This window comes from Clytia hemisphaerica, unplaced genomic scaffold, assembly GCF_902728285.1.
Source record: "Clytia hemisphaerica strain Z4C2 unplaced genomic scaffold, Clytia hemisphaerica genome assembly, whole genome shotgun sequence".
NCBI classification, from domain to species: Eukaryota; Metazoa; Cnidaria; class Hydrozoa; order Leptothecata; family Clytiidae; genus Clytia; species Clytia hemisphaerica.
Genome location: NW_027104387.1, coordinates 345,518 through 368,363, shown reverse-complemented (window position 1 = coordinate 368,363; position 22,846 = coordinate 345,518). Strand labels below are relative to the sequence as shown.

General features: G+C 35.1%; 1 protein-coding gene across 3 annotated transcripts; it reads right to left on the bottom strand.

The window, feature by feature from the left end:
- Nucleotides 1–4,405: 4,405 nt before the first annotated feature.
- Nucleotides 4,406–19,587, bottom strand: LOC136819505 (ninein-like protein). Of its 3 annotated transcripts, XM_067075737.1 has the most exons (20): nt 19,373–19,587; nt 18,940–19,045; nt 18,537–18,586; nt 18,061–18,202; nt 17,189–17,688; nt 16,442–16,472; nt 16,226–16,259; nt 15,994–16,066; nt 15,310–15,397; nt 15,045–15,096; nt 12,261–12,401; nt 11,570–11,744; nt 11,196–11,312; nt 10,378–10,467; nt 9,698–9,875; nt 7,589–9,591; nt 6,732–6,857; nt 6,035–6,205; nt 5,488–5,646; nt 4,406–5,157 (listed from the first exon to the last, which is right to left on the bottom strand). In XM_067075737.1, exons 1-20 carry the CDS (start codon nt 19,553–19,555, stop codon nt 4,945–4,947), a joined length of 4,632 nt encoding a protein of 1,543 aa, XP_066931838.1. In that variant the 5' UTR covers nt 19,556–19,587; the 3' UTR covers nt 4,406–4,944. The 3 variants fall into 3 exon arrangements, with proteins under 3 accessions (XP_066931838.1, XP_066931840.1, XP_066931839.1); XM_067075739.1 differs by lacking the exon at nt 6,732–6,857 and having other exon boundaries at nt 8,822–9,591; XM_067075738.1 differs by lacking the exon at nt 6,732–6,857 and having other exon boundaries at nt 4,865–5,157.
- Nucleotides 19,588–22,846: the final 3,259 nt, after the last annotated feature.

Below are 22,846 nucleotides of genomic sequence, written 5' to 3'. Positions count from 1 at the left end.
TTTTGACATTAACAACTGTTTTTAAAACATTTTCTTTGTGTTTTACAGTAGCTGAAGCTGACCTGTCAACACTGACCTGTGACCTGCGACCTGTGACCTGCGTTTTACACTAACCGTACCCATGGTTAAGTTAAAAGGTCCGTTTTTCGGACCCATGCTGGTCCCGTAACTGTAAAAGTTATACTTAAAGAGATTGAAGCTTTTGAACTGGGGTCCAAAAAAGGACAATGAATTGTCCTAGCTGAACGAATAATGAGTTATCCAAGATCAATAAGTCTTGATAGGGTTCTCCGATCAAGTCAAAATTTGGCTCCTTCAGTAAAGCTTCCTATACCTTTTGTCCTTCAGAAAAACCAAAAATATTGGCCTTAATTGCTTGCTTTCAATTCCTGTAGCCAGTAGTGTGGCCAGTAGTGTGACCCCTTGTATTTCTATTCTATTCTGTGCGGGTTATTTAATAGAGATGCATAGTGTCCTTCAGGGTCTCTCCCCCCCCCATGCCTAGAATGAAAATTTTCCCTCCCCCTTCATTTTTCTCCACCCTGCCTTCAAAAATTTCTCTGCCCCCCCCCCCTCAAGCATAAAAAGCTGTAATTTGATGAATTTAACACTTATTGTTTTCCCTAAGGTATAGTTCTAATTCAAGAATAAATGGAAAGGATGGTTGTTTTTAAACCGTAATATTGCTGGTTAAAATAAATGAAAGAAAAACTAAGCATATGCTATACACCCAATTGATCACAACATCATCTCATAAAACCAGATGTTTTACAATTTTGAATTGATTTTGGTGAGTTCCCCCTGTGCCTAGATTGATTATTTTCCATTCCCCCCTCGTTTTCCCCCACCCTGGCTTCAAAAAAAAAAATCTTTCCCCCCTATACGTCCTTTTGACCTCAAAACCCATCCCCCCCTGAATCCAGTCGCAGTCTTATTGGACTAGAGAAAGTGAAAGTGAAATTGCGCGATCTGATTGGATGAAAAAAAGACCGTCGGAACTGGAACCGAAAATAATTCTAATTCTAAAACAAGACAGCGGCGAGAAAAGCACATCTTTTGCTTTGGACGAAAGGTTGTAAATTAACATCTAAAAAGAAGACTATAATGTCAAAATGGCAATTACTTCTATCAAATAAGTGTGAGTTGTAAAAATAACTACCTCTATTATATTCTGAATTTGTTGCTCGTGTTTACAACATTGACAGATTGACAATTTTGTAATAAAAAATTATGTTTTGTATAAGAAGCAATTATTGTTATTTGGTTCAATCCAGACCCCCGCGCTCGATAGGATCGATCATCGGAACGGCTCGATGACGGATCGATATGTGATCGATGGATTACTTATCGATCCGGATAGGAGATCGATAGAGGATCGATACTCAAGATTTTTTTAAGCTTATGATTAGTTATCGATCTTATCCACCCTATCGACTCTATTGAGTATATCGATTCGTCATCGATCGTTAATCGATTCGTCATCGATGACGAATCGATTAACAATCGATGACGAATCGATTAACGATCGATGACGAATCGATTAACGATCGATGACGAATCGATTAACGATCGATGACGAATCGATATACTCAATTGAAATACTAGCTCTATAATGGATCAACGAAGGATCGATACTCAAGACTTTTTAATAGACCTTTTTTTAAAGAGACAGCCATGTTGAATAATTATGTACTCCAGCATAAAAACAATGATACAGCCATGCATAATTACTGTATCATGCATATTTTGAAAATTATGCATGGCTGTATCATTGTTTTTATGCTGGAGTACATAATTATTCAACATGGCTGCCTCTTTAAAAAAAGGTCTATGGCTGAATCTTCCATCGATCTCCTATCCGGATCGATAAGTAATCCATCGATCACATATCGATCCGTCATCGAGCCGCTCCGATGATCGATCCTATCGAGCGCGGGGGTCTGGTTCAATTGGTTCAGTATATCAAATCTCTCAGTTTAGTTGACACTTTGATCTTCATTGCATCACAACACAGCGAAAGGTTTATTTTTATTTTAGTTTGTATCTTTGCCAAAGACTGAAAGACCCCATCAAATTTAGGCAGGGCTGTCGGATTTAGGACAACTCACAGTAGACGACCGCAGTGGTTTTTCCAAGCACTCAAATGCCTCCGTTAGACGGAGGCATTAAACTTTTCAGAAAAGAAGTAAAAGATCAAATTTCACCATAATAAAATACTTTCTCACTCTTTCTTCCCCTTATTTAAGCCCATTAAAAGGAATAAAATGAATAAAACTTGTAGTAAAAGTTATTCAGTTATCACAGCTGCAGTTGATTCTTAAAAGATGAAATTAGTTTTCATCATCCTCCTCACTTAAGAGCTGGATAGTGAGACCTTTTGATTTTCTTGAAAAACTTTTTTGAAGGTAAAGAACTTAGTTCTATAATAGACCTTTTTTCAAAGAGGCCACCCTGTTGAATAATTATGTAGTCCAGCAGAAAAACAATGATAAAACCATGCATATTTATTTTTTTTTCATAATTATTATGGCTCTATCATTGTTTTTATGGCTGGACTACATAATTATTCAACAGGACGTCCTCTTTGAAAAAAGGTCTATGCTAAAAGTGCAAAATACATAAAAAATACATCCACTTCTTCTTCTTTATTTTTGTAACTTTTTTCTAATTCTAGTAGAGTTCTTTTATCATTTGGGCAGTTCTGTACCATTTGTTACACCATTTTATACAGTTTTATTAAATTTGTTAAAAGAGTTGAGAGGACTTTTCAGTAATTCATCGCTAAATTCTAGAAATTCATTCACTTTTAACCGTTTTAAAGTGCCAGTTAAGGCCAAATTATGCTCAGCTTTCGGGGGCTTCGCCCCCTGAACCCCCACCAGGGATAGCCCTGGACCCACTGGGGGCTCAAGGCGCCCCCCAGACCCCCAGCCTCTACTATCCAGCCTTTGGCTGAAAACTCAATTTGCAAGTACAAACGGGGGCATTGCTTAGTGCTTGGAAAAACCCCTGGACCGGGACTCGATTTTTAAAATGACCGTACGTTCGGCCAAAAATCAGTACCCTTACAGCTGTACAGTGCAAGAAAGATATGGTGGGCTGAAAATCGACCCTTGCTTTTAGTGCAATTTTTCAAAATTTTTTGTCCTTTTCAGGGCAAAGTTTTTTGAAATTTCTCAAATTTTACCTCAAAATTTGGTATTTTCTCAAATTTTACACCCCTACAGTGCACTTTTTCCCACTTTTGCTCACAAATCAACCCTTACATAGTCACAACACACAGTGGACTTTCCATATTACAGCGCAAGAAAGACCTTCCCGTAAAAAAAGCAAAGTCCAAAAAACCTACCCTTACTTAGACCTTAGGGCCGCACGTCTGGTAAGTCACTTACCTGGAGTGCCCCCCCCCCCCAGGCCAGAAGCTAAGCAAAAAGAAGCAGACGACGCGACGAAGTGCTCAATAAGTGATGGATAAGTGAAACCAAGAAACACCAGGAGGAAAGAAACACCACTCGCATTAAAACTACAGTTGGAGTTAACCGTAAAGTAAAATTTCGAATTATCCTAGTACATTGTGAGAGGCTCTATCTTACAATTCCTGCATTACTAAAAATAGACAAAAAGAACGACAAATTTCATAAAAAACGACAAAAAGAACGACAAATTACGCATGCGTGTTATTAATGCAGGATTTGTCAGTCGAACCCACTGTTGTCCTGGGTTATCGGTTGTGGCATAAGATCTAAAGTCCGATATCATAGTATTTTACAGTTGAACGCGACTAAAACGGTACGATACTGTTGTCTACCATTTTAGGGAAACCGATGGGTGGAGTGGGCGAGGAACGCCCGTTCTTAATGATAAACGCCTGTGACACTTTTCGGGCACGCACTTTTCATATTTGTCCGGACATTCAGCTCCTTAAATTAAATCTTCCTTTATTTTATCTTCCTTGACAAAGTCGATCCGTAACATTTAGCGCATTTCAGGTTGCCTGGTAATATGGCAAAGGAAAAAATGGAAAAATTGCAAAGAAAATCTGCAAAAACGGCGATTTCCAGCATTAACGGCCGGAAAAAATTATTTCTCAAAAATCAGACTCGGCCATGTTTTGGACAGAAGCCATTACGCATGATAAAACCTCGGGAAAATGCCAAAAAACCGGTTTTTCAGGCATATATTTTTTCGAGAATCGGGCTCCGTCACTTTTTGGGAATCCCCATTTTGTATCACTGTGCAAAAAATCAGAAAAAACTAATAGGCCGGACGAACGAACGAACGAACGAACGAACGAACGAACGAACGAACGAACGAACGAACGAACGAACGAACGAACGAACGAACGAACGAACGAACGAACGAACGAACGAACGATCTTTGTGGTAGGTCCAAAAAGCAGAGGATATCTGTTTTCACTCAGCTGTGTAAAGATATATTTGTCAATTATAATTCATTCTAATATTTTATGTACAATCGTATAAAAAGCACTGGTGTCATTTGTTATATATTACCAAAGGAAAAAACTAATTTTGCGTATTTCTGAAAATCTAGTTATTATTTACAGTAAAGTTGTGATAAATAAAAAGTGCAAAAACCAAGTTACACCAAGAGAAAGCTATGAGACAACCTCGTCCACGTGTATCCAAGGTTTTATCTGATGGGCGCCACAAAATACCTTGGTGTTGGCTAATGCGAGCTCCCCCTCAAAACAATACGTCGTCAAAATTCTGACGTTTTAAAGATGAACTTTAATGAAATGATTTCAAGTTTAAATTTGCTATCAGTAACAATTTGCTATCAGTAACCAACAGACACACAGAACGAAAGTGGCAATGAGGGAAATTTTGATTGCTGAAAAATATTCAGAGCTTAACATTTCAATTGCTGAAAAATGTAGAGCTTATTAAGGAGGGTACCACAAAACAATCTAACTATCTTTATAATTTACGATAAGTTTGTAATACCATACGAATTACAGAGTTTGGAAATAACTCTTTGTAACGCACGTTTCTGGTCTGTTAATTGTCTCACTTGTTTTTCTGCTTTTGAATGATTAGATTCAGCGTTGGCAATCTGTTTCATTAGGTCCGCATTTTCGACATAAAGCTCTGTTACTAAAGTGTCACTTCGTACTGATTTCGTTGTCGAGTTTTTGCGCTGGAATAGAAAATAAAATGAAAAAAATACATATGATATGTAAGACTAAAGCTAATTTCGTCGGTCGAAAAACAAAATATAAGCAAACCTCGAGTCCAAATTTTGTGTGCCTAATTTGTAAATATTTCACATATTTTTGAATATCTGGAGTCATTGCACATTGACACGATAATTTACTTAATCGGCGTGTGTAAAGCCGATTTCAGTTTCCCCTTGAAGCTTTTCTGTTATTAAGAATTAAAGAATAAGACCTGGCAAACGAATGAAAAGTAGAAAGATGCTACCAAGAAGATGATATAGTGGTGGCAAATTGATGTAATGGTACTTTACCTCTTGTCGTACTTTTTCTTTGTTTTCAGTTGCCTCGTTTTTCCAATGTTGGACTTGTTCATCCAGTTGTTTCCGTTCACTATCCAATTCAAACAAATCCCCTTCCATTTGTTGTAAAGATTCTTCCAGTGAGTTGATTTTCTTTGATTTTTGATCGAGCTGAAATTATTCGAAAAACAGGTAACGATAAAAAAGTGCAGTTATATGGGAAATGTTCATGCATTTTAGTGCTTCCAACTTTTCTAAGCGAAATTATATCCACACAAAATTGATAATTTGCTAAAAAGCTGATATTTTCAGGATATTTTTTAGTCATCTCAAAGACTTTCAAAGCCACCAACTCCGTCCACCTATCATGAAGTCTAGGATAACTGTAAAGTAATCATATAAAAACCACGCTTATTAGCACTTTGTACCCTCCCATTTTTGCCCAGGTTTCAATGAAACAATTTGGCCAATCAACGAGTTAAATCTACGCCAAAATTAATTCATTTAAGGTATACATCAAAAAGCCCCATGGAAAAAGGTGCATATTTAAATCACAAACCTTTTTATTGAGGTTCATGACTTCAGCTTTGGCATCATTAAAGACTTTATCTTTCAATGCATTGTCTCGATCACTTGAAGCGTTCGCTCGTAATAACTGATCTTTTAACTCTTGAATCTCCCTGAGACATCGAGACTTTTCTGTTGCAGCTGCTGTCGTTTGAACGTTCAGCTAAAGTTAAGAAAAAGATTTTGGTCAATTCAACAGCATTGCAAGGTGTACGAATCAATATTCGCGCTTTCATGACGTAATGTCTTATACAGAAGCACCCAAAATAGCCCTGGCGTTTCCCACGAGATTTATTGTTTTAAATTCAAAATTAGTAATGTTTTGGGTGCTTCCGTATAAAATATTACGTCATGAATATAACGAACGCAAGAACGGGTATTAAAAAATCATTAATTTCCATCTTCCATTCATTTCCTTGACGTCTTCCCTTCAGTAGGGTCTCGCAGAGGTCTCAAACTCATCCTTACAGAAATTTAAGGGCCCGAAGACAACAAACAAACAAAATTCATAAAAAGATTAGGACTGTCAATTCTAGGAGTGTAGATGTGAAGGTTTTTTTTATCCCTAGACTCTTGACTCGTAATAATAAATTCCTTTTAAAGTCTGACGATGTCTAATGAAGCACAAGGTCCTGCAGAATTTTATCACTATCTGATTATTGATATCGGAGAGCGATTCAAATTTCCACCTGTTTCACAGCATCTTCCAAGCGATTGATGGTCGAATCTTTTTCACGACTGGATACTTTGTTCTCCTTTTCTTTACGTTGGTATGACTGAACCATCTCTTTTAATGATTGGTTTACGTTTTTAAGCTGTTATAGATAGATTGTAATAGAGTTTAAAGTGGTTAGATTCAGAGATTTAATTGTGTGTATGTGTTTAGTATGGTTTATTGGAAGTTCGAGGTTGAGATTTTAATAGAAGATTTATGTATGTGAAAACACGTACACGTTTTTTTTTTATTAGAAACCAGTTTATAAGAACATTTAGGCTGAAATTCGTCGAAAAATTAAGAACATCGTAAGAACATGCCCAGCCTCAGTTTGGAAAAAAATGACAAGAAACTACAATTTTTCTTCTTTTCAAGCAGTTTTAACCCAAGTTAGGCATGGATTTTCTAAAATCGAGAGTCAAATATTGTCCAAATTGTACCAATTTTATATGCTCTTTATTTTGCATGATATTGTCGATTTAGAGTAGTCTGAAAAATTGAGAACGCATTTAAGAACATTTCAGGCTGAAAATTGCTAAGAAAATAAGCACATCCAGGCTCAGCCAAATTTTAAGTGTTCTAATAAAAAAAAAACGTGTATGGGCTCAACATAATGGAATGTAATTCAATATCCAAGGGACAAAACTATGTGAATTACCGGCTTGAAGTCAGGAAGGATATAAGAATTCGTTCGAATTGGTTATTTGGAAATGAGTTTGAGTTTAAGCTCTACGGAAAAGTTGATTTAGGTTTAAAAATGTTAATAATTTTAACGGCTTTTAAGAAAGTTGGTTTAGAACGATTTAATGAAGGTTTAACATTTAAAAATACCTCTTGAAGAGACGTTAAAGATTGTTTCATTTCCATGGCTTCTTCCTGCATTTGCATAGCCTGATCTTTCATCTTCTCATTCTCGTTTACAGCTGCCATCAAGCAATGTAGCTTAGTTTCCAGATCACTTTTCTCTTTTAACAAGCTAGTGATTTTTGATTCGCGATCGGTTATTTCATGAACGCTGTTCTCCAAAATGGTATCTTTGTCATGTTCCATATCTTTCTTCTCGTTCAATAATCGTGTGTTATCGGTTTCTAATCGATAAACCGTTTCACTGAGTGTTTTAATTTTCTCGACTAGTTCGTTCTTTTGATTCAAATATTGTTTAGCCTCTGATCCTTCTTGTTTAACAGAGAGGCTTTTCAACTCCAAAACTTGATTTCGTGTTTCTAACTCTTTCTTCTGTTCCCTCAAAAGATTGTTTTCTTTTCCCAAATGAGTGTTTGACGACTCCAATCGATCCGTTTCACGTTTGACGCGCTCTTCAATTTCCTTGGATTGATCTTCACTTATCTTTTCGTTTTGTTTTCGATACAATTCCTCGAATTTCGATTTTTGTTTACGTGATTTCTCGATCAAATCGTGTTTTTCGCGTTTAAAAGCACTTTCCATTTCATCCTTCGCTTTTGTAAAGCCCTCTTCCAATGTTAGTCTCTGTAATTGCCAACCTGACTGCAGAGCAGCTTTCTCCCGATTGAAACTAAAAACCAATTGCTCTTTTTCGACGCGATAAGAATCCTCTAATTCTTGTTTTTGCTCTTGTAACATTTTCTGAAAATTTTCTTTTACTTTGTTTTTAATTCCTGCCTCACCAGTCGAGAAAGCTTGTTGCAGTTCAGCAATTTCTTTCTGGTGTTGTTGCTCCATTAAGGATTTCTCAAGCTCGAATTCACGAATCAGGCGTGCTTTTTCATCAGCGAAGGAGACTTCTAAGTCGTTCTCCACTTGCTTGATACGAATTTCAAGTTCCGTTTTATCGTTCTGCAAACTCTGACAAATTTCGTATTTTTCGGAACGAAGGTCTTCTTCGACTTTAGCTCTCTCTTCTAAAGAAACTTTACGGATTTTAGAAAGCTGCGTCGATAAATCATGGTCATAGTTTTGTTTAAGAGTATCCTCAGTTTCTTTAAGTTTTCTTTTTGAACTTTGCTCCATTTCAGTTCTCTCCCGATTGAAGCCCTCAACCAAACTCGCTTTATCGAGTTCAAATTCTTTTCGAAGTTTGCTTACCTGACCGCTATGCTCTTTTCTCTCCCCATTTAATTCTTTTTCGTATTCAGAACGCATCTTATCCAGTTCACTTTCAAATTTTTCTCTTAGTTTTTCTTTCTCTCTTTTATGCTCATCTTTTGCATCACGCAATGCGTTCGATTGACGTTTTGCGTGCTCGTCCTTCAAAGCTTGAACATGTTTTTGAAAATGTTCATTCTCCTGCGAAGCACTCGACGCGTTCTGCAAAAGCTCCGAGCGTTCAATACGGAATTGTTGTTCAATTTCTGATTTCTCATTTAAGAATTTAAGTTCAAGTTCAGCTTTTTCTGTTTCCAAAACCATAATTTTCTCTTCAAGCAAAGTAATTTCTCGTTTATACTTAAGTTCTATTTCTTCTTTTTCAACATGAAACAAATCCTCCCAGCGCTCTCTAGAGTGGAAATCTCCGCTCGGGATACGCTCGCTTTGCCAACGTTTCTGCTCATGTTGATGAGAGTTCAGTAGATTCTCTTTCTCCTTATCAAAAGTTTTCTTAAGTTCAGTCATTTGGTCTTCATAATATTCAATCAGACTTGATTTCTCTGTCGAACGCTTTTCCGTATTTTCAGTTCGTTCTGCACTTAAACTCATTTGGAGTTCCGCTATTTCACTGGCATATTTATCAGTTAACCGGTTGATTTCCCGACCGTGTTTTTCGTTCATTGAGTGAGTAACCGTATCAAGTTCGTTCCGTAAGTTTTTGATAATATCATTTTGATCTTGTATTTGACTTTGCAGCTCTTCCATTTCTAAAAGGAGGAATAAAATATAATTGATATGAAATTATTCGAAACTTGTGAACATAAGCTTTTCGAACCTTTTGTAGCTTCAAAACAAATAATGTGTATATAATACCTTGGTTATTGCTTTGGGCGAGTTCTGGTTTCATATAATCAGAAAGATTACTCCCATCTCTGGTCATACGAGGTATACTATTTTGTACTTGCTCATCGAGTTCTTTTTGCTTGTGGTTCAATTCATTTTGTAATTCCATAATTTGTGATTCGTGCTCTTCATTTTGACGTTGCAGCGTCTGCAAAATAAAACAGTTTAAATGGATAATCAGATGGTTTGTAATATTTGCCATGTGGGATCCTTCTATTATCCTGAGCAAAATCTCAAAATATTTTTGCCTTACTATTTCCCAAAGTCGAGATATTTAAGTTTTTGGCTTTTAGGATGAAAACAATAGAATTTCAACGTAAGAACCGTGTAAGAACCCATATTGATTCGATTTTGGAAAGTTGTTGGACAAAAATACTTTGAGGTTTTACTATGGACCACAGAAGGTTTCTGTAATCCAAATATCTCAAACAATCTGATTATCCCTTTAAAAAGTTCATTTTCAAAATAATTCATAGTTTAAAGTAACAGTTAGTAGCCTTTTCAAAAATTTCAGAACCTTGAATTTGAGCTTCAAAAGGTTATAACTTAGCAACTACTTGACCAAACACAAAAAAAGTAATACAAAGTTTATACAGGTCAAGAGTCAGAAAATACGATAGTTTTATTCCTTAAAACCGTAACCAACATACCTTATTAATTCCTTCTAGTTGTTGGATACGTTCTTTTTGGTTGGTTCGTAAGTCTGCCAACGACGTAAGTTGACTGTCTAAGTCTATGATCTAGAGAGAAAATAAAGGAAAATAAATCAACCTCATGTTTGTTAAAGCAAGGCTTTTCATTAAAATTCCTTGGCTATAATAACGATTGGCTTGAATGCCCTATGATTTTGATCTTAAAATAACAAACCATTATCGCGAGAAATTTATTCCTACATAATTTCTTGTTAACAAAAAGGCAAATTTTCCACTTTCCCCAAATTTTCAATTTCTTGAATTTTTCTCTCTCACTAGTAGTTCCTTTTCCAATATTCAATATTTTTATTTTAAAGGGGAAATATTGAATAACTAATCATTTTAACAAACGTAGAGTATAAAATAATAAAACGACATTTTCCACTCATCAGGTTATCAACCTTATTAGAACCTTATTTTCAATGTTTTATCATACTTCGCAATAGAAAACTATGAAAAGGTCCAACTTTCGTGCTAATATGCTAATTATTGGATCTGTAGACCTTAGTTCAGACTGCGCATTTGACGTATTTTCAGAAGAAAAGTTTCACTTGAGCTCTGTTTCCTCTTTCGAAAGGGTAGGAGCAAAATAAGAGGGAGGTGCCAGCCGCTAGGGAACATGTCCTAATGAAACAATATTTTCACCAATGAGGGTACTGTTACGTAAAACTAGGTTTTTTGGCTCTAGAAATGCCTCCAAAGACTCTTTTAGCAATATGAAAAATTTTAATTCTACGATTAAAATAGGTAAACAGCGGAGTAAGAAAGAAACCAACCCTTTGTTTGAGGACTTTTTCTGATTGAGCGACTTCTTGGAGCCGGGAAGACTGTTTTCTTTCTTCGTTCAGCTCGCTAATTGTAATGTTCAAGTTTTCTTCAAGCTTCGAGATCTCCTATAATAAAACAAAAAGTGTATAATTAACCGAAAGCTAACTACTCTAAGTATATCATAAACCAAAGCCTTTTTTCCCCTTGTACAAAACGTGAACATTCTAAGTTAAGATCAGTAATAAAACGGTTCTTTTTTGGCAAATGTTTCCCGGTTTCTACCTAAAACTTTCACGGGAGAGCAACCTTTAGCATAACCATATAACTAATGAACCTGATGATAGACCAAACACAATATGTATTGATCCAATTCCTTCCTTACCATAGCCGCTTCTTTGAGTTTATTTTTAGTCTTAGAGTCGTCTGATTTGATTTCATCCAATCTTTGTCTCAGCTCGTTCTTTTCTTTTTCGTGTTCTTTTAGCATGACATCACGTTGTCGAAGCAGCTCGTGTTCACGTGTTGCCAATCTCTCCTCAAAATTAGCCTCTTGCTCTCTAAAATAAATACACACATTTTCATAAGAACAATTTGGTACGATCATAATGCTCAATATCGGCCAAAAAATAAGAACAAATTAAGAACAAGCTGAGAAATAAATTTTTTAAATGACTAAGAGAATGCTGATTATAAAAGCCCATTTACATTTACGTGAGTGAACAAAGTGAGCATTTTATTTTAAAGAACAATTTAAGAAAGCCTGAAAATCAGGGGGAACAGGCAAGTCTCAGCTAAAAATTTGCAAATACTGGTTCTTATGGAAAATCGTGCATTGTTAATGAAAGCTTGAGAGTTATTGCACTGAGAGGGAGAGTCGGACGTATCAAGATTTTTTTTCAAGCATTCACTCATCGGGGTGCAAACCAACTCTGACTGAAAATAATTCTGAAAAAGGACCTAAAATCTGTTTTCTAAACTAGAGAAATCATTCCATACTTTTAATAAACCACTATTTGCCAGAAAACTTATTCACGGAATAAGAAAAGGATTAAATTGAATGAGGAAAATGGCACCTTATGCGATTTTGACTTTCTTCTAGTGCCATTTTGATTTGTTCTTCATTTTCTTTTGCTAGCGTTTGATTGTGTTCATCCAATAATTCTGATTGGTTCTTCAAATCTTCCATCTGATCACGTGATCTCATCGCCTCTTCGCTGTCAATCAAAAAAAAAGAAGAAAATAATGTAAAAAGAATTACAATTATTCAGGAGCCCGCCGCTGACACAAGTTTGCAATTTTTTCTCTTTCATTATGGTTAAAAAGACCAATTTATTTTTCTTTTTTCTGATAAAAAATGTTTCAGGTCAGTAAAAGAAACCGCGGTTTGCGCTGACGGGGAAAGCTTTTGATTTAGATCCTTTCAATGTTTCAAAATGCCTCTTTAAGGCTTTCGAATGTATGAATACCGCATTTCCTGAAGTATGCGGCATGTTTTAAATTTTCTAGGTGGCACTCTTTTCAAAATTTGAAAGAACTCAGGCTTAATCAAACAACATCGATTTTAATGCCATACTTTTAGCTTTTGCAGCTTTTTTACTGGTAGCTTCAGTTCTTTATAACTTCTTTGTACAATTTCAAAGGAGTAAATACAGCTTCTATCGAAACATCAAATTATGGCTAGTAAAGCCTATAAAATTCTAATAGGCACTGCTTTTGATCTTTTGCTCCGGTGATCTCTCAAAAGGTTTTGGTCCCTCTTTTAGAGGGCAGCAATCTATTATAAAATTTCTTACTTTTAGAGGGGGAAGCGGCACTACATAGAGAGGAAACAATGAGAAAGGCTTGTTATTTATCGATTGGCTATATCTAGACCATGCATATTTATTCATTTTATGCATACGTTTTCTGTGGTAAATATAAAATCAAGCATGATGATGGTCAGACCTTCGTCCTTCTGACCGTAATCAATCCTTACTGTAGTTTATTACTGAGTTTACTCTTGTTAATTCGAACTCGAACGGGGAATCTCGTTTGCTCGAATTACAGAGAGATTCAGATTTAAGTATTTGAAAAGTATTCAAATAGGTTCTCTCTTTGACAGGGACTGGGAATTATTTCGAATTAAAGAAAGATTCGAATAATAGAGTTCGAATATATAAGCCAGAGTCTACTGACAACATTTGTACTCGGGCTTTACTCGAACAATGCTGATAGTGACACTAACCAAATCCCAAATAACATTATCATTCTCAGATAAAATTATATGAAATAGCAGAAAGAATATTGCTTGGTATCAAAAAAAGTGCTTGAAAAGAATGATGATAGTCACATTTTGCCAAATTCTAACTAACATTTTTATTCTCATACAAAATTACGCATGAAATAGCAGAAAAGAATCTTGCTTTGCATAGGCCGAAGGTGCAGTAGAGATATAGTGACTACATGGGATTCTTTATCATAGAAATAACATTATATACATCCCATCTTCGTAAGAATAGTAAAATGAAGAACGATATAGTCGAAAATTCGATTCCTTGTTGTGGAAAGGTAGAGAGAGTTTGGATACCTAACTAATTGAATTTGAGCATTTTATTTTATTTTATTTTATCTGTCAAATGGCAAGGAGATTCGAATATATAAGGTGTTTAATGAATGTTTCAACAACTTGAGTTGACTAAGTTTTGCTCTTTGAAAAAGGAATGTGAGAAAAATCGGCGAAAGCAAAAATTACAGATGCCATCCGTGAAATTTAGTTCACACGAAATTTTACCCCGTTGTTGATTTTTACTTTACGATTTACGGTTCAAAGAAGTTATTTCAATTAATTCCATTAAACTACTTAACTTTTTCGATTAAATTTTTATGTTAACACAAATAAATTAATCATTTGTTTCGTGCATCTAAACATCAATTATGATTGAACGCGGACGAAAAACGCAAACCTTCGTATGGCTCTTGCCAACTCTTTAACCAAAGATTCACATTTCCCATCTTCAAAATTTCGTTCCTCAGCATCCAGGCTTTCATCAAAAATATCACTAGCCTCATGACCCTCTATAATTCGTTTCAAAATGTCCGGACTAAGAACACGACCTTCGGGACTAAGCACCCGAACAGGTCCTCGTAGCTCTTCGGCTGGGTAAATAATAACATCTGCCATTACTGTTTTCGTTTAAGGTTTATCCAAAGTCAATCAGTCAATGTTTATCAAATAGAATCTGAACAACACAAATTCCCTATAAGGATACCACCTTATTTTACACAGCAATAATCCATGGAAATCAACACAAAATTAAAAAAAAAACACCAAAAATATATCCATAATATTCTTCGTTGAAACTTATCAGCCGAAAGATTGCAAAAGACGCAATTTTCACAAAAAAATATTTGACGCCGCTTCATCCTGGCAGTTGTATTGATTTTTTGTATTCACAGGTGCGTGTTTAAATTAAGATTTCTTTTGAAAACGAAAGTAAAGAAGAACTATTTCAAACTCATTTTCTGCATGGTTCCAATTTCAATTTGTTTCGTTTTGATTTTTGATTATCATTAGGCCTCGGAGATATTCCGAGTGACCATCAGTTTTGAAAGTTAGATTATGAAACCAAATTACTTTCTTTTAAAAAGTTATTGTTAAAATAAGTTTAAGACTAACTGGCATATTGGGGAATCTTTGCATATGGAGCTACTCGTTCTAAAACAGCTATTAACCGCTTTCTTGCAAAAATGTTTACGTTCAATCCGATGGGCATCAATTACATCTTGTCAAACGTTAAATTAATCAAGTTTTGAAGATCGTTAATATCAAACCGAAACTTGTCTTTGGCCCATGGAATTTTGAACAAACTGAAACTTACCGGAGTTTAGCGATTTCTTTCTTGTAAACCAAAAGGACAGACTTTGTCAATGCTGAAAAAGAAACAATCAAATTTTAATCAAAACTTAGCAAAAGATCGATATGTCGCAGTCGTTCTTCGTCAAAGATGTAAAAAAACTTAACTTAAATTTTCCATAGCCCGAACTAAAAGTGTTTCGCCTTACTTACAGTGACATATAAAATTAATTCAACAAAATTTCAAAATTGACAATATTTCAAAATCAGTAATAAGTGTAGCTGCTAACCGTCGTGCTGTTGTTGAAAAACTAGCTTTTCCAATTGCAGAGATAAATCACGATTTTTTATTTTCCCCTGGCCATCTTTCCTCAGTACCTGAAAGTTAAAAAATTGAAATATCTAACCAACCCAAATATTGCTTATTATAACATTGAAAATCTTTGATTAAAAAACATGTCCTGTGAAGAAATAAAAAAAAAACAACGATGCGTTCTTTTGAAGCAAGATAGATACAATAAAGTTTTCTCCATTGAAATAAAGAAGAAAATAGTGTTTTTGTGTGCTTTCGAAAGTTGCAATATATAATTAGTCTAATCGTATAATTTGCGGATTGTTTCCGCTGTAATTAAATTAGACTTACATAAAGTCTCATTATATCTGAGGTAACTATTTCATTAACTATACTTTTATTAGATACACCTGTGCTATCAAACTCGAACCCAGTCTCTTTGTTACCTTTTCTAATTTAAAAAATTGGCTCTGGGTACGAGATGGCTGCGCTATATACTTTTTTTGTTAGAGCGCCAAAACTCAACGATGTTGTCCGATTTTGTTTTAAATTTCTCTTCGTCATTTACACAATTTTTTTTAGATTTTTGAAACAATCTTTTTAAAAAAAAATACCCGAATTTATTTCGAAAAGTGTCACTCCTCCAGTATTGAAGAAAAACATAAACATTGACAATGAATACCTTGGCTATGATTTCAAGTTCTTCCAAATTATTCTCCTTCAAGTACATGATCAGATCGTTGTAACTGATTTTCCTGAAAAATGAAGACAAAGAAATCAATGGATGATGGCGCTTTATTTGCATTTTGTAGTTAAAAAATTGTTGCTGTAATCGCACTTCAAAGATTGTCTGCAAATTAAACAAAACATTGATTCAAATAATTTCGTGAGACTCGAAAAATCGGCAGTCTTACCCTGTGTCATTTGGATCCAACGAATAGAAAATATCTATAAAAGAATTGATATTTACAATAAGTTTTCTATAAGCTATCCACATACAGTTATTAAAGAAGCATGGCACACCTTGCTTAAAATGCCATAAGAAACTTTTATGTTGTAGACTCTCATATTTTTGGTTAGTTAAACAAAAAGATCGTTTTTAACTGCCGAGAAAATAAACTAAAAACTACCTGTACTCGATAGATCTGGATTAGATGCAGCCTAAAATTTAATCAAGATAAAATTTCAAGTCAGGCCAGTTTTAGAACTGCTTATTGATAGGTAATAATTAGTTTTCTACACAGACAGGAGAAATTACAACATCACAGCTTTTAGTATTAGTAAGGGCAATTCCTCGTGGGACGAAGCTACATGTGGTGCGAGTTCGAAATTAAATAGGATTATGAAACTTTCTTGAGAGTGGGCCTACAAATTTAGACCTGCAGGGACTGGTAAAAAATGTTTATGGCCGAAGGACTGACGTTTCAGGGGAAACTTCTAGCCGAAGGGTAGATAATAATTGACAAATTTTCAAAGTTGAACTTAACAAAGATGATCGACACCATCGGAAAGGAGGCTCGGAATTCTCGAGTTAGAAAAACCGAGTTAGAAAACCGAGTTAACAAAAAAAAACGAGTTATGACGTCATCAAACGAAAATTTTGACGTCACAATCAAAATATCTAACTCGATTTCTGATTTCTCTAACTCGATTTGTTTTTGTTTGATGACGTCATAACTCGGTTTAAATTTGCTAACTCGGTTTTCTAACTTGGGAATTCCAAGCCTCATTGGAAAGAACATCAAATTCTGAGCGAAGAAAGTGAATTACAGCAAAGTACTGTACTCAAATACGCCAAAGTTTTGGAATTTTGGCAGATTCATAGCAGTTTATTACACCGAATTTTGAAACATAAAACAATAAAAACCATAACTTACCATTTCTAAAGATTTCCTTTTCGCAAGAGATGAAGGCGGTGAAGAAAAAGTTTCCTCAACGACCTCTGCTTCCAAGACCTCTTCCATCCGTGGTGTTTCTAAATCATTCTCCATATCCACTAAGGTCTCTAAAGATCCTTCAAGCTTCACTTCATTCACTGGAGCAAGATTCACCAAAGATTGCTCACTGTTCCGTGAACTTACCACCAATGTTTCATTTTTGGGACTAATAACTGATTTTTCACTTCTAGGACTAAACATTGATCGATCACTTCTCGGTCGCTTTGTTGATAGAAATAAGCCATCCATGAACTCACGAAGACTGACTAGACCATCTCCATTTTTATCGAGTTCAGTAAATAATGCCTCTAGCTCATCATCAGCCATGCCTTCCATACCAATATGCTCACAAACGATGGAGAGTTGTAGTAGGTTAATATAACCAGATTCTCCAACCGCAAGATCGTCCCAGATTTGACGCATTTGTATGGCAGACTCATCTATAATATAATAGTAATAATACAGACAACCCGGTAGCCGGTTATTAGAGTAGGCTAAAGGTTGACAGTTAAATGGTTTGCTTGAAAAAGATTGAAAGTCATTGAATTGACGCCAAGAAAGGGCAGTGCCAGGCTGGTCACTCTAAAAGCAGTTACTGCATATGACAGTTACTACCATGGTGGTCTAAATTTGAAGTTAGAAAGACAGTCAACAAACACTTTTAGGAACTTAACATTTAAGTGTGGTGTCTGATAACATTTTGTCGAAATTTTTCATGATTTTTTGATGGATTTGAAAGTTGAAATAATCAGTTGAAAAATATGAGAGAGTATAAAGCAGTATAAAGCTATGTGTTTCAGCAAATAACATACCTCCACCAGCTTCAAAGCTTTGACTGAGAGATGTATTTGACCAAGTCTTTTGAGCTTTGACATGTTGCTGAGGAGGTTGTTGAGATGGCTTCACTTCACCACTTTGTGTTTTTGACACCTTTGCATGATGAGCAGGTGACACCTAAATGTAAATGGAAAGGATCAACTAAAAATGAACTTTTTCCTTCCAGCAAATCAGCTTAATACAGAAAACATATGTGGATATACAACTGCAGGAGCAGGTCAGAAGTGACACCAGGTAACACACAAAAAGACAAAAACTGTCCACAAAAGAGAGAGCGTATACTGGATAAAATAGAATGGGTTTTTTTCTTACTCTACCCTATTTTTACTACATCGTGAAGGAAGACTAAAATTTTCTACAGAAAGAACTTACACATGGCTGATTTTTTGAAAAATAAAGTTCTCCAAAACTCTATAATTCATTCTCAATCTAAATAAAAAGTAAAGTGAACCTTTTGTCTATCTTTATCTGTTGTTGCAGTGATGGTTGAAAGTCTGTTACCTGAAGATGCAATGAACATTTCAATCTTAAACGAAATTGTGAGGAAAGGTCTCAATTGAATTAGATTGGAAAGGAAAATATCATTAAAAGGGTTTATTTGGGTTTATTTGCCAGAACTGAGATTGGCGTATTGACACTTTTCGCATTATAAATCTCTGGAGAATTTACTAAAATAGCTTAAAAACGCTTAAAAAGCTCTATAATTAGCATTTTTTTGACTCCATGCCTTTAAAGTGTTGTCAAGACTAAGGTATGGTACTTTGCAAAGAAAGGTACAGGATTGTGCTTTTCTTATCAGCGGATTCCACTTTTGGCAGGAAGAACGGGTAGATAATCCTAAAAAAATTCATTACCAGCTTCGGACCATTCTGATTGATCTTCTGTTTCTTCATCACCCAAACAATCAATTGCATTTGCTAAGACATTAACAAACCCTTCACGAAAGTCTTCAAATGTCACCTGGTATAAATAACAAAAAATTAAAATTGCATTAAATAAATAAACCAATTACATTACATTACAATTCAAAACTTTCAAAATTTGAAACACTTTTTTAGCCATACATACTGTAAAATATCAACTAATAATGATTAATGTCAAAAAGTCCAGTCATAAATTATTGACAAAAATGAGGTAGCAGGAAGTTGCTAACAAACAATAAATTCATCTGAATAAAAACAGGTAAAGAAAGGTCGATATTTGAATTAACATTGCAAAAAGTCAATCTTAGAATATCTAGTAATTACTTTAAATGGCACTGACAATAATAAAAGGAGGAATAGTTACTTTTCCATCAGTAAATTCATCACCCAAAATTTCTTTTAGAAGATCTCCAACTTGATCACCCAGTTGTAATTTTTGTGATAAATCAATCAACTCATTACGGTTGATGTAGCCTTTATTATCTAAATCACAGCTTTTGAAAACCTCTTTGAGTTGTTCAGCGTATACATCATCTTCATCCCCCATTTGATTTGTTACCTCTTATCATTATTTATTTTCTAAAAAATTGATTCATAATTTTTAAAAAGAGAATAGATGTGGCAAAAAGTAGTAAAAAGTTGTTGAAAGGAGTATGTATCATGCTTGTTATTGGTCAGCCACGGTGGACCTTCAAATCCCTTTCAAGATTTTTTTTCCGGAGGTCGTAAAGATGTTTAAGTTTAAATCTGATTTCGGATTATTTTCGGAAAACAAGTTATCCTGAAAACTTTGGTGCGAAAAATATTTTTATTGAAGAGAAAAGAAACACATAACTTCATTAAAATATTTGCGCATAATAATAAAAGAACACTATAATTAAAAAGAAGAAAGTGAAAAATGATTTTTTTGTTTATTCAATAAATTGAAAGAAACTATTGCATTGTAAATAAATAGAGAGTGTAAAAGAAAGTTTTTCATGATTGGTTTTGAGGCTTTCTTGTCTGGAGAGTTTTTGTGTGTATAAGAAAGGAACGTCAAAGTGTGGCGTAACATTAACATAAACTTAGAATCGCCATAACTTTTGATTGAGTTATCGAAACTGGATCGAATTTCCTAAGCAGCTTCTTCAATACAAAATGCCCCTATTCATTCACATTATACTAGGTTCGACACGCCATTTAAATCAATCTCAATCAATTGACTATTCTTTTCAAGTGATTACTAGACAGTAAACCGTGCCCCGGGGGAGGCACTTAGGAAAAACTGGGTACGGGGACGTGCCGCTTGTCAGGGTTCCTTTTTAAGGCTCTGAAAATATCTGACAGGTTCCCAAATTTACTAACTTTCAAGAAGTGTATCTGACAGGGTCGATTTTTTATTTTGGACAATTTTCAGGGTGGAAAACAGAAAAACTTTCAAAGTTTCGTCTGCTTTTATTTTCAGGGCGAAAATGGGAAAAAATTTCGTTCTGACAGGGTCCCAATTTTGCCAAAAATTCATATCTGACAGGGCCCACTTTTCAAACTTCAGACGTCCCCGTCAGCCGTTAAGGTCAATGCCCCCCACCCCTGGGAACCCTGCACACTCAACTATAAACGAGGGGTGGCCTTGACTGGAGAAAAAAAAAATCAACATACAATAAAACAAGCTACATGCTGAATGGACCTACCTGAAGATTGATGTAATAAGACAATTGAAAAATGAGAACAATAGTATGAAAATGCAGAATAATACGAGCGCAACTCGAGAAATTCATGGAATCCGGCAATTCTCGGCTGTTCTGGCGATTTTTAGAAAGTTCCTGTACCAAAATCAGTTTCATTGAAAATTGAACCATGCTTAATCGTGGACATTCTTATAAATGATGTTTTTGTTCGAAAAAACAAAGACATGAAACGAAAAAATCCAATGAAAATCTGCAAAAACAGAAATTTCCAGCTTTTTTGGCCGGAAAAAATTTTTTCTCAAAAATCAGACTCTACCATGTTTTGGGCATTGTTAATACGCATCTTTGAGCAAAAAATCAGAAAAAACTAATGATAAAATCTCGAGAAAGTGCCAAAAAACCAGTTTTTCCGGGATATTTCCGGCATTTTCGGCCGGAAAAAATTTTTTCCCAAAATCGGGCTCCGTCACATTTTGGGCATTGCCATTTTGCATCATTGTGCAAAAAATCAGAAAAAACTAATGAGCCAATCCTGAGAAAAGCTGGCAACAGACAAACGAACGAAAGGACGGACATGGGTTAATTTAAAGGACCTCCACCGGGATACCCGGAGGTAAGTCCAAAAAATGAACAAAATTGATGAAAGCCGCAGTGAACATTTTATAAAGCGGCCGCCTAGGATACTTTCTCAGAGAATAAAGAACAGGTTTAAGACATTAAGAAATAATCTATCACATCTCTGTCTGCTTTGGACAAATTCTTTGTGTTAAACTTTTTTTTGTCTGAAGTTTTTGAGCTTTTCAACCTCTTTGGCTTTAACATCGAATTAGGTTTTTTGATTGTACTTCCTTCTAATCGTTTTAAGCTTATTGGGTTGACCTTCCAGTGCAGCTGGTTTATTCATTTTACAAATCAAACAAAACACAATTATTAATCCTCTACTAGAATGAGATTTTTCTTATAGGATCATTAAGAACCTATTGTACACAAAATACAATGTTTTTTAAAACGGAATTTAAACTCCCTGTAGCCTAGTGTTCAGAACCTGTTTCTAATAAAATGTAGAAAATCTAAACAAAAATTATATTTACTCCTTGGAGAAAAATTTCAAGGACTTAATCACATACCTTTTACAAAAAAACTTTGAAATTATTTACTTGCTTAAACCGCACAGTTTCTTGTAGATAAAAACGTAAACCGCACAGTTTCTTGTAGATAAAAAATTACTTCACTAATACTCTTGAAATTTGCCAAATTTTTGCCAATATTCTATCAAATACAATTACATACAAGAAAATGACATCAAAATGAACAAAATAGTAGGAGTGGATCGGTAAAGGGCCGATGTGTGATCAATGTATTTTAATCTACTCTAGTAAGAGATGCATAAACAGTTTTTGAAATGACTTTTATTTCTTATTTCTATTTGGTTGTAGTGCAGCTGGCTTTGAAGGCTATTTCTGCAACTATAGAAGCCTTAAAAAAGTATGGCGCGTGGAAGCGAGAACGCAAGCTAATCATTTTTTTCTTGCACACTCAAGGGGAAAATTAAAGTGCTCGATATTCTTCTAAAAAGAAGAACGTCAAAAAGAAACTCATTGACCAAAAGATGTATTTTGTTGTTGAAAATCTATCCTGTGAAGATGAAAAAATTTCTGCTTTGCGTTTTTTTTTGGAACACTGGAAAACTCTAATTTCAATCTTCCTATAAGGTAAAGATGTTGCAAGATTTGGATCCTCAAATATTGAAGTTCCAGCCACACTGTCTAAGGGTCCAAAAAGGTCAAAATTTTGTCACTCAAAAGGTTAATTTTCGATTTTCGGCTCGGACATACCCTTAACATGGTACCCCCCAGTGCGGCCTGTCTGATTAGATGTAATTTATACAGCTTCTATTATTGGCCAGTTTGGAGCCAATAGCTTAGTCCCTAAAACAATCAAATTTGTTCCCAGTACCTTCGTTCACTTTTTTACGATTTTGATGGCGCTCAGCTCATCACTACTTTCATCACATCCATCAGCAAAAATGATAAAGTGGTGGAATGCTGTGGGGACGAGATTGTAAAAAAAATTGTCATAAGGAGTGCTACATGAAATTTGAGCAAAAGATATCCATGTGTGTGTGGAAAAAGTTAGAGGGGTCCTATTTTCGGCATTTTCAAAGAACGATG